This window comes from Anopheles merus, unplaced genomic scaffold (assembly GCF_017562075.2).
Source record: "Anopheles merus strain MAF unplaced genomic scaffold, AmerM5.1 LNR4000139, whole genome shotgun sequence".
NCBI classification, from domain to species: domain Eukaryota; kingdom Metazoa; phylum Arthropoda; class Insecta; order Diptera; family Culicidae; genus Anopheles; species Anopheles merus.
Genome location: NW_024427719.1, coordinates 26561 through 40187, shown reverse-complemented (window position 1 = coordinate 40187; position 13627 = coordinate 26561). Strand labels below are relative to the sequence as shown.

The following is a 13627-nucleotide window of genomic DNA, read 5'->3' as shown; positions in this document are numbered from 1 at the left end:
TTTTCCGGAAGCGATGGTTTACTTTTCACGATGATCGGATAGTGATCACTGCCATGTGTGTCCGCCAATACGTATAGTTTAAGTTCGTTAAGAAGGGAGAAGGATGAGATGACATAGTCAAGGAAGGATTCTGTACCTGATGAGATACATAGTCGGGTTGGGTTAGGGTTAGAAATGAAAGAGAGATTATGGTTAGTAAAAATGTTATTGAGTCTATTGAATTTTCTGTTAGTTTTAGAGATTCTAAGGTTTTATCTTCTGCATTAAGATCTCCTGCTATTAGCAAGGGATGGGAAAAAAGGTTAAGAAAAGAGTTAAGTTCGGATTGGTTGAAGGTAGCTCTAGGGGGCATGTAGAGTGAGACAATGGTCATGTCTATGGGAGACTTTATGTTGACTGCTATTGCGGAAAGATTGGTGTTAGTTTTTATTAATTTGAAGGGAATAGATTTATGTACACCTATTGCAACACTGTGATGTGGGTTAGTTGGAGAAAGCTTGTAGGACCAATTGTAGTGGTTAAGTGGAGAATGGTTGATATTAGGCGGATCGCGAACTTCTTGAAGTGTTATGACGGCAGGTTTGTATTCGTTTATTAGTAGTTGAAGTTCGTAGAGGTTAGTGTTCATTCCTCTTATGTTCCAGTTTAGTAGGAATGGTTTGTTTGTGTCATTAGTATTATTGGTTGAGGAGGGCATTATTATGGTTTAGGTCAGTAAACAATTAGGGTAAGAGGAAAGGAGAATAAATTCAGTGGCGATGTTTTTTCTTCGATGGTTTGGCAGTTGGTGATCGTTGTTCCGAGGGAAGAGTGGGAGAAGCGATGGGCGAGATGACTGCGATTTCGTTGGATGCCATGTTTTTCACTGCATTTCTTAATTCTTCTTCTTCTGATGAAACGTTTTCCAGGTTGTGGTTTCGTTTGCGGGATTGTGCTGAAATGATGGATGCGGCCGAATTTTCTGATTCTGTGTCGGATGTAGACATCGTTTCCTGGTCATTCGTTTCGTTGTCGGTTTCGGGGTTATCCGTTGCTTCAATATTGTTGTTGCTGTTGCAGACATTGTTGGATTGGGTCTTGCTTTGATTTTCTTCGATTTGTGTTGTGGCTTCGTTAGTTGTGTTATTCTTATTATTCTGTAAATTTACATTTGGTTCTTTCAGTTTCTTCAGAAGAGCTTCGATGAGCTTGCTCTGGGTATCCATTTTTTTCATCTGTTCTAGGATCGTTTTCTTCAGTTCGTTCTGTTCTTCTTCGAGCCGCTTGATTTTGATGTCTTTTTCATCCACCGTTGTAGTTTGTTGCGCAAATGTGATTCGCTGCTGTACAGCACTTGTTTGCTGATGTTGTTGGAGTGCCATTTGCCGAGCTTCCTTGTAGGTGCAGTTGTGGTCGACTTTTATTTTTATGACTTGTTCTTCAAATTGGAACGCAGGGCATTCGCGAGAGAACGCGCTGTGTTCGCCTTTGCAGTTCACGCAAGCGGGATGGGTCGAACATTCTCCGTGTGCTGCGGTTCCGCAGTTTCCACAGACCTGTCCCTTTGAGCAGCGTACTTTTGTGTGCCCAAAGCTGGCGCATTTGTAGCACAGCATTGGTTTTGGGTAGTATGGTTTCGTTCGCACCTGCAACAGCCCTACGCGAAGGGATTCCGGTATTTTTCCAGCTTCCACGCGTATCAGGAAAGAGTTCGTTGGTTGTATTTCGTCATTCACCTTTCGGGTGAATCGTCGGACTTGCTTGACGTTTTGACTTTCCATGTTCAGCAGAATTTCTTCGTCCTTCAGTCCTTTCAGCTCCGGGGCGAATATTACGCACTGGACTGTGTTCAACGTAGCGTGAGGGGTGATGGATACTTTCGTACCGTCGATGAGTTGCGTGATGCTTTGCATTTTTGTGTACTGCGCAAGGTTTCGGGTTTTGATGAGATATTTCTGCCCAAATTCCATCGAGTGGCTGCTTTCGGTAAGCTCTCCAACCACGTTGGTAATGCTCTTTGAAATGATCCATGGGTTTTGCGGGAGCTTAAAGCCTTTCAACGGCTCGAGAACGAGGAACTTCATGTCCCCAAACTCGTTATTACGGTCCATCCATGGTGGTAATGATCGAGCTCTCTGGGGAGGCTCGGGCGGAAGTGCATCCCGTACAGGATGCGAGGGTCCCGGCATTTTGCCGGGTTGGTTAGTATTATTTAGTTCAATGCAATAAATATAATGTATATGAGGTATATATATAAAAAAAAATAAAAAAAAAATAAAGTAAAAAAGTGTTCCTGAAAAGCGAAAGTTCAATTAAATTTAAGACTAATATTTACAATTTCGGAATAATAAAAACAATAAAATTTTAATGCAAGACAAATAAGACAATAATTTCACTCGTTACTCTCCCGAGTAGCGGGGTAAAATGGCACGAAAACATCGGCTTCACTGCTTACGCAGCGAACGACGTTCTTGGCGCCAAAGCGCTGTGCTTGTCGCACGTTCCAAACTGTGTCGTGTGTGCTTGTGTATGTGTCACTCTCACTGAACAAGTATCAACGCGCGCAGCTGGCACTGTGGTTTTTTCTCTCCCGAGATCACACACAAAAAGTAACGGTATTTTCACTTCTTGCCAACGTTCTCTCCCGAGACCGTTGGCGTAGACACTGGAGTTGAACACGTCCGTCCGGGTTAACCGCTCGCACAAGGAGTTGAACGTTGAATGAGGAAACTGCTCTTTTTTTTTTTTTTTTTTAAGAAAAATTATCAACTTCTTTTATTTCATACTAAAGATTAAATACATATGGTGTCGTAGAGAACAAATTCTACATTGTTTTGATTTCCTGCTGCTTGCATGTTTAAAACAATAACTGGATATAAGAAATCCTGATGGAGCCTAATAACGAAGTTGTCTTTCTTCTGAATCCTAACGCATGGATTATATGACTGCAGAGCTTAGCTCTCATTGTTCAGGAAATTATAGTCCCATATCATACGCATACTACTAAGTTAAACCTAATTTGAACTTCATTGTGAACCTAGATCTAGCCTTAACTTTACGGTTTTTAATTTAGTTATTTACATATGTACATGGTGTTTATTTTAACCTAGGAAAAACGTTTAATCGAATAAGCTACTTATGTTTGCCATGCTGGATGCCAGAGAGGTAGTTCTTAGTCTTGCATAATCTGCCTCTATTTGTTCTTTAATGTAAGGTATTTCGGCTAACTGATGCAGCTGGATGGTGTGGTATTGCATCGGAAGACCATGAATGATTTTCAAAAATTTGTTTTGTATTATTTGTACACGCTTCAGCTCGAATGCTGAACATGTTTTCCAAATGTGGGAACCATATAATAATGCTGGTTTTATGATTTGTTGATAAACCAATTTCTTGTTGCCCAATGATAGTCCCGGACCCTTGAGTAAAGGATAGAGACTCTTCAAGTAACTCAAGGTTTTGTTACTTATATGGTCAATGTGGGATTTAAATCGAAGCCATCGGTCAATGATCACACCAAGATAACTCACGACTGAGCACCAGGGTATTTCTAAATTAGATATTTGTATCGGATCTATTCTGCGCCGCAGTGCGTCATCTGGCATGTTTCGCTTGTAAGTGAACACAATTGTTTGGGTTTTACTTGGATTCACCCTGATTTTCCAATCGTTAAGATACCCGATATAGGTGTCCAGCGCTCTTTGAAGCCCACCACGGAGAAAGCTGTAGTTCTTGCTGCTATATAGAATAGCCGTGTCATCGGCGTACAGGGAAAGGGAGGTATGATTCCTTAGTGTGGGTAAGTCTGAAGTGTACAAATTGTAGAGTAGTGGACCCAACACACTTCCCTGTGGAACACCGGCACAATTGGCATATGTGGAAGAAACAATATTGCCAATAACTACTCTGGAAGTTCTTTGAGAAAGGTAGTTGGCGATTAACTTAACTAGATAGGATGGAAATTGTAGTCTAAGCAGTTTAAAAACGAGGCCATCATGCCAAACGTTATCAAACGCTTTTTCTACGTCTAGCAGTGCCATCGCTGTGGACATACCTCTGGTCTTGGCGTTGTTAACAATATTAACTACACGTTGCAACTGATGAGCCGTGGAATGACCTCTCCTGAATCCAAATTGCACGTCAGCTAAAGCGTTAGATTCCTCACAATACTTTAGCATTCTGAGGTAGATCACTTTCTCGAATATTTTACTCAGCGCACTCAGAAGTGATATCCCTCTGTAGCTTGTAACCAAGCAAGGGTCTTTACCCGCTTTGGGAATGGCAACAACTTTGGCTATCTTCCAGTCCTGAGGAAAGTAGCCAAGTTCCAAACATTTATTTAAAATGTTGGTGACCAGCAGCAGAGCACTTTCATTTAAATGCTTATGCAAGATGTTAAATTGCTGGTCAAATCCTGGTGCTTTAAAATTTGGGCAGATGGAGATATGATCTTTGATTTCGCTGCATGTTATTCGGGCCTCATCTGGCAAGGAGAAGGTTGTTTGTGCTAGATTAAGAATTGACTGTCTAACAGTGCCTTCAAAGGGACTTTCCATGTTCTCAGCTAACCTGTGAGCTGACGTGAATTGCTCTGCTAAGCCCTCTACCTTTTCTTCTGTGGTGAAAAGCACTATATCATTGTCTTTAAGAGGAGGAATGGGTTTTGGCCTTGATCTTAAAATTTTTGTCACCTTCCAGAAGGGATGCGACGCTTTAGGCATGACTCGAAGCCTATCTCTGAATTGTTGGTTTCTGAAAACCTCTAACTTGGTTTGAACTAACTTGGCAAGATTTCGAAATTGTCTGTAAAGACTTCTATCCCCCGATCGTTGATATCGTTTTCTTACCAGATTTTTGTAGGAGATGAGCCGGATGGTGTCGGCATCTAGCTTCAGTAAATGAGACCGAAGCTCAACAACTGGAACTGCACGGTGGACCGCTTCTTCGATGGCAGTGTTAAGCCCTCTCAACGCTGCATCGATATCTTCTGAAGAGTTCAGGGGGACATCCGGGGTCAGATTCTCGTTCAGAGTAGCGTCAAACAAACGCCAGTCAGTTTCGCGGAAGTTCTTCCTTCTACGCCAAGTCTCTTGTATGTTGTCACTGACGGTCACGACAACCGGCAGGTGATCCGATGTTAGAGCAGTTGTTGCGACGGGCTCGTTGATCTTCTCTTGCATGTTGGTGAGGAAGAAGTCAATGAGGGACGAACTTCTACCATTGAAGAATGTGTGCTGTCTTGGGTGCACTACTGTGAAGGAGCCCGATTGCATCGCTTCGAACAGTATCTGCCCATTCTTGTTGCAACGCTGGTTACCCCAAGATTGATGTTTCGCATTCAGGTCTCCTGCGATCAGGAAATCTCCTCTTGTTCTGACAAGGGTCGTCAGGTCTTGCCTGAGCAAGTTGGTAGTGCCGTTCGAGTATGCTGCTTGTTTAGGACAGTAAACAGCAAAAAACTTAAAAGAACCACTTCCAGTTAGCACTTCTATTCCAGCCGCTTCGATGAATCGGGTATTGGGTAGGGCGAGGATTCGGTATTTGAGCTTGTGATGGACAGCTATACCTATTCCTCCATGTGTGTCTCGATCGAGCCTTATGAAACTGTGGTTTGGTAGGTTGAAACTTTGGTGAGATCGTAGATGAGTTTCAGTGATGGCGATAATGTCTATTGCTTCCTTTTGAAGGAAGCTGATGAACTCCAGTTTTTTGGAAAAAATGGAGTGTGCATTCCAAGTGGCAGCTTTAATAGCCATGAGGAAGCTCATCCATTATCTGTCGGACCAGCATTGTGACTTGCTGGTCGCGGGGGAGATCTTTCATCTCGCTATGAAAGCGCTTCCACAGCCGAGTGATGGAAGTGAACAGCGCCATGTCTGGAGAAAACTCCTCTAGCGCAAGCTGGGCTCTCAAACGCTCAAGTTTATCCTGAGCTGGTTGTTTGAATGACGATGGTGCTGGTGTTTTCTGCACTTCCATTGCCTTCTTCGAGGCATTGGCAACAGGCGAGGAATGTTGGGATTTCGGCTCACGAGGAGCTCGTTGCTGATTCTGCTGTGGCTGTTGATGCTGCCGTGATTGCGCCTGACCGTACTCTGGTTGCAGCTGTTGTCGTTGAGGCTGGACCTGTGTTTGCTGACTGGGTTGTGGTAGCAGATTTGATGCAAGTTTATCTATTATTTTCTGCTGTTGCATGATTTGCTGCTGCATCATGTTCATCTGCTGTTGCATGTGTTCAAGCTGCTGTTGCAACGGATGGTAATGGAGTGACAGCCGCTGTTGTTGTGTCTCGTGTTGTTGACTTAGTGATGTCTGTGGTACCTGTGAAGGTTGCTCCTGTTGCAAGCTAGTTGATGGCAACTTTTGTTGTGGTATCACAGGCGTGACTGCTGTCTGGGAGGGAGGTGGAATCCAGCTGAGTCTAGAATTCCAGGCGGATTCAGCGGGTGGTGGTGCTATATTATAGCGCGTTGCTGCCTTTTGATGGTATTTTCCGTCACGCTTTTCAAGGAAGTCGCGACGAGCTGGGCAGTTATGGTTCAAGGGACTGTGGTTGCCCTCACAATTGGCACATCGCCTTTTGTTTTCCAGCTCAACAAAGCATTGTTTAGCATGATGTTCTCCTCCACACTTAATACAGCGTGTTTTCATAGAGCAATGATTTTGCCCATGACCGAAGCGAAAGCAGTTTTTACACTGTGTCACTTCATCACGTACCGGGAAGTATCGTTCCCAACGAACGTTAACCGATTGGATTCGATTAACTTTTTGTAGCTGTTCAAGTGTGGTTTGGCCTTTATCGAAAGCGACCACGAAATTTTTGAACGAAGCTTTGGCGGCCACATTGCTTTCCATCAAACGGATTGAAGCTGGTCGTGGAAGTTCAGCTGTCACGAGCCATTTCTCCACTGCTTCTGGGGTGCCGAAACGCAATCCCTTCAATATCACCTGGAAGGGTTTGTCTCCAGGGAAATCGTGCGAGTAAAACTCGCGTTTTAGTTGGTTCAAGCGACCAACCACGGCTTCAAAACCATCGCGCGTATTGCACGAGATTTTCGTGTAGTTTCCCTTTAGGAAGTTGAAACTGGCATCAAGCTTGCCCGTGTTTGCGAGAGCGTTAAACTCTGCAAATTCCTCTTCGAGGAGATCCTTTACGATTAAAGGAGGAATTCTCTCCTTCTTCGCCGCATTCGCAGATGCTGTCGACGGTGTGACGTCATTACTTGCACCAGAACCATTACTTGGTGGAACCACTACCAATTTCGGCGAAGCCTTCTTCTTCGTAACATTTCCCTGCATATACGCACACTCCGCAGGGCGTTTGCGATCACGGCCAGAAGCCGGATCTATTGACATCGGTGATTCCTCCAACGTGCCACACTCACGTACACACACACACGCACAAAACGTTTCACTGATCAATTGAGCAAACGATCAATCGCGCGAGATCTACACGTCCACTCACAACCGCAGCTAGAGAGCGTCTCTGAGGAAACTGCTCGAACAACAGCTCTATTTATGCGCTTGTCAACCCCTATTTTCTCTCATCTTAAGAGCAAGAGGGAATGCGTGGATGAAAAAGTATAAATAGGGACGTTGAGCTCGAAAACGCTCATTCGTGATCGTCAATTTAAAGTGTGAACATCGTGAACGTACAATCCTGTGCTCATCATGACTGGAAGAGGAAAGGGAGGAAAAGGCCTGGGTAAAGGAGGAGCCAAGCGTCACCGAAAAGTGCTGCGGGATAACATCCAGGGCATTACCAAGCCCGCCATCCGCCGTTTGGCTCGGCGTGGAGGAGTGAAACGTATCTCCGGCCTCATCTACGAGGAAACCCGTGGCGTGCTGAAAGTGTTTCTGGAGAATGTGATCCGTGATGCGGTCACTTACACTGAACACGCCAAGCGTAAGACCGTCACCGCTATGGATGTGGTGTATGCTCTGAAGCGTCAGGGCCGTACTCTGTACGGTTTCGGAGGTTAAATTCAACGTGCTCTAACAAACCTCCAAATGGAGTCTCAAATCAAACGGTCCTTTTCAGGACCACAATACATTACTCAAGAGCTGTGTCTTTCGCAACATGCGACAATTCTTATTTGAGAAAAAAATCTATAATGGCTTCGAATGGCGTGCGTATAACATATTACTCGCATAACAAGCACTCACACTGCTGTATATGCAGTGCATTTACATGAAATGGCGTTTTGTAAATGTGCTTTTTTAACTTATACGTATGCGTTTGAATCGTACATAAAAACGACGATTGAAGCGTTTGTTAAAAGAAATAATTTTTATTTATTTATTTATACATTGATTAATGTAATATTTTGTAATAAAAATCATTTTCTTTTTCAGGACAAACCTTTCATCCTCTTGAAGCAATAATCACCGTGTGGAACATACCGTTTTTTGCATCAGCTCAAATCTGACTTACATAAGCGCATCGTTCATTGATACCTGGGATAATTCATCAAAAGAAGGAAAACGGGTGAAAAAAAAACAACACTGTTCACATGAGGTTTGTGAATTTATTATACAGCAACAGCTAACAGCGTCAATGATGCCTTTGAATCCGTAAATCACTCAATGCTAATTTCAAAACTATCAAGCTACGGAGTTAATAGGGCGCTAGTTCATTTGCTCTCGTATTATTTTAGTGATAAGCATATTACAGTGAATATTTCCTCCTCTCTATCTGCACCATTCACCAACCCGTCCGGGGTTCCACAATGCAGCATTCTCGGCCCTTTTCTTTTTCAAATCTTCATAAATGATGTTATTCACGTTATGCCGGATTGCGAAAAATTGTTTTATGCAGGTGATATGAAAATGTTCCTACCGGTATCAGATCAAACCAATTCTTGAACTCTTCAAATCTGTTTAACTTGATTTAACGCGTTGTGTAATTCCAATTGTATGCGTCTCAACATATCAAAATGTTCTGTTACATCCCACACTAGGAAAAGATTTCCCATTATTTGCGAATACAAAATTGATGATAGATCAAAGCCGCGTAAAAATGTGATTCAGAACCACTATAAAGCAATACTTTCAAAAGCTTTCCGTTTGTTGGGATTCATTTTGCGTGTTAAGAAAGACTTCAAAGATCCATTCAGTAAAAATGCTGTGTATTGTGCAATTGTCCATCCTACTCTAGAATTTGCTAGTATTATTTGGACACCGACACAGCTACATTTAAAATATAGGCTAGAATCGGTTCAACGCAAGCTTACTCGTTCATTGTTTTATCGTCTCCCGACGTCTCGTAATGCGGTTTGTCTTACCGTACAAGGTGCCTGTTATTTGGAATAGAACCTCTGCAACATAGAAGAAAGAAGTGCTTATTTATATACAAACTTGTTAGCGGATCTTTCGAAGGCCCGTCATTTTTAATAAATAGAACTTTCAGGTCCCAATAAGAATGTTAAGAACCAGAATTTTATTCAACATATAATTAAGATGGACTAATGTTGGATATAACGATCATTTATAAAAATTAACTGACTTTTTTACATAGCTAAGTGAGACGCATCCACAGTTTATGGTAAGTTGTTTATTAATGTTGTTAATTGACAGTTAAACTAATTATGCCTTACGATGCGTTTTTGTTACCACTGTTCTATAGCATTAATTATAGAAACGAGAATGTTATTCATGCTGATGTGAGCTTGAAAACTTTCGGAATAGATAAAAATAATTATAACAAAAAGCTTCTTTTCAACAAATAAGGTTTTTTCTTTTCTACATATTCTATTTCTTTTCTTTATTTTTGATCACAATAACACCGTTTCCGCGCACACACAAAACATTGCCTCAACTCAAAACCTTGAAACAGTTTCCATCATCAGACTTTGAAAACACTTAAAATATGTAATGTGTGTTAATTTGAAGATTTTTGAATTGAAATTGCACAAGTAAAACAATATTCATTGCCGAAAATGCCTAAAGTGGCTGCAATTTAACGCAATTGTGGTGTGACGTTTATAAATGTAAATAAAAAACTAAATTATATTTTAGTTTACGAAGCATTAAGCAGGATTGCGCCCTAAAAAAGAGAATCTCACCACTTGAGTTTTCTATAAGAGCAAAAACTTGCAAATTTACCATATTCTCCAGAGAGCGTTAACAAGTGTCAAGCAAGAGCTTCCCGCCAAATACTTTATGCAAGATTTGCTAGCAGGATGGTATAAAGATGTAGAAATTAACTCAACCTCCAACATCTAGGATGTTAGCTGAATTCCATATATTTTCTTGGGATACTGACTTCATTTTTTATAATAACGTAGCGATGCTCCGCGAGCGATGTTTCCGTTTCAATTTTAACAATTGGTGATTGTTCCCCAGCTTTCGTTATCATACAAATGTTTCCCAGTTATTATCCAGGACAAACACCCTGGGATATCATTAACACCCGCCCTCTACGTTACGCAAGCGTTACACGTAACGCCTGTTTAGCGCAAACCCAAGCAGCATTTTTTAACGCGTGGTTTTACCATCGGGGATAAGCAAACTAATAGATTATTAATCATGTCTTAATATTGATTATTTGTATGCAATAATGAGAAACGACCAATTTTGAACAAAAATAAAAAGCTTTTTTAAAGATATGAATCATTTATTACTGATGATTATGAAAAGTTGTAACATTTTCATTATTTTAATATTTTTTGCATCAATGCGAGTTATAACAACTTCAAGAAAAACTTATTTAACAATCAATAAACTCTAAGTTATGTTAAGTTATGTTAAGTTATGTTAAGTTATGTTAAGTTATGTTAAGTTATGTTAAGTTAAGTTATATGTTATCACAAAAAACTCATTTTTTATTTGCCAATCTTTTGGTAAAACTAGGAATTTGAAAATTATGAATGGAGTTTTTAAATTCGATAAGCGCCATTTCAAAAGAGCCCTCGCATCCAAAGCAACCATCATTCAAAATCGCAATTAACGTTATCTTCATGGGCTTTAAATTTATTTCCTATATTGAATTTCTTTGGATATACTAGAAATAATTAATATTTTTTGCTTTGGCAACGTAACTCGAATTAAAATCTTTGAAGGTTTTAAGACCTTTAAACTGTAAGACTTTTTTGCTTAAACTATAGTGCATTAATGAACAACCTGATTTTTTTAAACTTGTAATTAAATAATTTAATCTCACTGATGTCGATTTATCCTCAAACAAATAATTTATATTTTCATCGAAATGTAAAATATTTTAAAATTTATAAGGTGTCGCCAAGCTGACACAACCTCTATTAAATGATGCTTGGGAATTTTGAAAGGCAAGTAACGCTTCTCCTTTGTAAAGTAAAGGGCTGAAACTTACTTTTTACATATTTATATTTATATATTTATGTGGTTAGATAAATGAAGGGTGAAGGGAAACATAATTGAGGATGTTTATCTATATGAATGTTCCTAATCTTTGGTCCAACTTTTTTAAAGCCATTTCCAACGTTTCCCGATATATTGAAAGCCAAACTGTTGTGAGAACCTAGCTTTACCTGAACACACAACATTTTTCGACAACCAACACTTTTAACATTTTCCCGTAGTTAACGATGAATCAGGTAAACGTGTCCTTTACCGTTTCCAGAAAAAAAGGTTAACACACAGGTATCACTGCTTGCATTTGTTATGGTAAAACCAACCCTCTTGACAAAGCTACCTGGAAAATTTAACACATCGCTCCTGATATGCTGCATTTGTAGAAATCGAAGTGAGGGGTAACAGAATTGAAAACAGTTAATGATACTTTATGTGCCAAAGGAAGGCACATTTTTTCATTTACATTTTGTACACACTTTCAAGCACGGTTCTATATTAGATAATGTTCTTACTTCTGGTTGTCCCATATCAGCATGAATCGAATAAAATGTCTTTGGCAAAGTTATTTGTCGCCCTGAAAAGGACGGTTTTGGGTTTGAGATGAAGGAAGCTTTGTCATACAGTTTAAGCCTTCTTTTCGGTTTTCTTGGGCAGCAGCACGGCCTGAATGTTGGGCAGCACACCACCCTGAGCGATGGTTACTCCGGACAGCAGCTTGTTCAACTCCTCGTCGTTGCGGATGGCCAGCTGCAGATGACGCGGGATGATGCGCGTCTTCTTGTTGTCACGGGCAGCGTTTCCGGCCAACTCAAGCACTTCAGCGGCCAAGTACTCCATGACGGCTGCCAGATACACGGGCGCTCCGGCACCGACGCGCTCGGCATAGTTACCCTTGCGCAGGAGACGATGAATACGGCCAACGGGGAACTGAAGACCGGCACGGTTGGAGCGGGACTTTGCCTTTCCCTTTACCTTTCCTCCCTTTCCACGGCCAGACATGGTTAGATTTTATTGGGGAACGTTTGTAACGGATCAAGAGCAACACGATGTTCTCTTTGAGAAGGGTCTTTTTACAATGGAGCAATTTTGACCTGACCGATGCTTATATAGCAGCTTATTCGAGCTGCGCGATACTCGTTTGGAATTTTTCGAGCTGCACGATACGTATCCTCTCTCACGGCCCGTTATAAGCGATCCGAGAGCTCGGAATTTTTCTAGAACGCAATCACCCGTTGAATCGAACACATCGTGTCCCAGTGTTGAGTGTATTTTTCCGTCGAAATGGCACCCAAAACCAGTGGAAAAGCTGCGAAGAAGTCTGGCAAAGCCCAGAAAAATATTTCCAAGTCCGACAAGAAAAAGAAGCGCAAGACCCGCAAGGAAAGCTACGCTATTTACATCTACAAAGTGTTGAAGCAAGTCCACCCGGATACTGGCATCTCTTCGAAGGCCATGAGCATCATGAACAGTTTCGTCAACGATATCTTCGAACGCATTGCTGCCGAAGCATCCCGCTTGGCGCACTACAACAAGCGTTCGACGATCACGTCCCGCGAAATCCAAACCGCTGTTCGTCTGCTGCTGCCTGGTGAGCTTGCCAAGCACGCCGTCTCCGAAGGAACGAAGGCTGTCACAAAGTACACCAGCTCGAAGTAAGCCACTGAAATGATTGGCTTCGTTCTCTCAAATCGGTCCTTTTCAGGACCACAAATCGCATTCAAACAAAGAATTATCCTTCGTTTCATCTGCACCAGCGAATTAGCGCTGTAATTTCAGGGTGTCCGTCTTCGTCAACGTTATTGTTCAGTTTGTTGCGTTTGCCTGTAATGTAGTTTGTTTGCGAACTATGTCTTCTACATCATTGGAAACAATGATGCTGTGATTGACATTAAAGTTCTGCGTTGTTCATTGTAAATATTAATGTTAAATAGAACCTTTGCACGTTTACAAAAAACATTAAAAAAAAGTCCGCACTGGTTGGAAGCGTTTTGCGAGGTGAAATTGTACATGGAGTTTCGTGTATCATGAATTATGAATAGAAGTCGTTTCGCTCGTGGTATGAGAATCATTTTTTTAATTTAAATTTTCCTCGCGCATACGAGGATAATTTATCGACAAAGCAACCAATTGCAGCTTATGTGTCGTGAGTTAAATATTGTTATATATTAGTTCGATTTTAATGTTACTTTATAAGTATTGTAGGATCGTTTTGGTACGCGTTTTCGTTTTGTGCCTATGAGTCACAGTTAAGCTGGTTGTGTCGAGAATTTGTTGTAAAATATAAAGCCATACTATTCTTTCGCGGTTTGTTGTAAGC

At 41.3% G+C, this 13627-nt stretch overlaps 4 protein-coding genes across 4 annotated transcripts; 2 read left to right on the top strand and 2 right to left on the bottom strand.

Moving 5' to 3' along the window:
- Positions 1-749: 749 nt before the first annotated feature.
- LOC121601668 lies at positions 750-2168 on the bottom strand. The gene has a single exon (XM_041930485.1). It carries the CDS (start codon positions 2166-2168, stop codon positions 750-752), a length of 1419 nt encoding a protein of 472 aa, XP_041786419.1.
- A 5400-nt stretch (positions 2169-7568) lies between these two features.
- On the top strand, positions 7569-8028 carry LOC121601665 (histone H4). Its single transcript, XM_041930481.1, has one exon. The coding sequence runs from the start codon at positions 7651-7653 to the stop codon at positions 7960-7962; it is 312 nt and encodes a 103-aa protein (XP_041786415.1). The 5' UTR covers positions 7569-7650; the 3' UTR covers positions 7963-8028.
- A 3673-nt stretch (positions 8029-11701) lies between these two features.
- On the bottom strand, positions 11702-12365 carry LOC121601662 (histone H2A). The gene has a single exon (XM_041930478.1). The coding sequence runs from the start codon at positions 12307-12309 to the stop codon at positions 11935-11937; it is 375 nt and encodes a 124-aa protein (XP_041786412.1). The 5' UTR covers positions 12310-12365; the 3' UTR covers positions 11702-11934.
- A 174-nt stretch (positions 12366-12539) lies between these two features.
- LOC121601673 (histone H2B) lies at positions 12540-13475 on the top strand. The gene has a single exon (XM_041930490.1). The coding sequence runs from the start codon at positions 12592-12594 to the stop codon at positions 12964-12966; it is 375 nt and encodes a 124-aa protein (XP_041786424.1). The 5' UTR covers positions 12540-12591; the 3' UTR covers positions 12967-13475.
- The last annotated feature ends 152 nt before the right edge of the window (positions 13476-13627 follow it).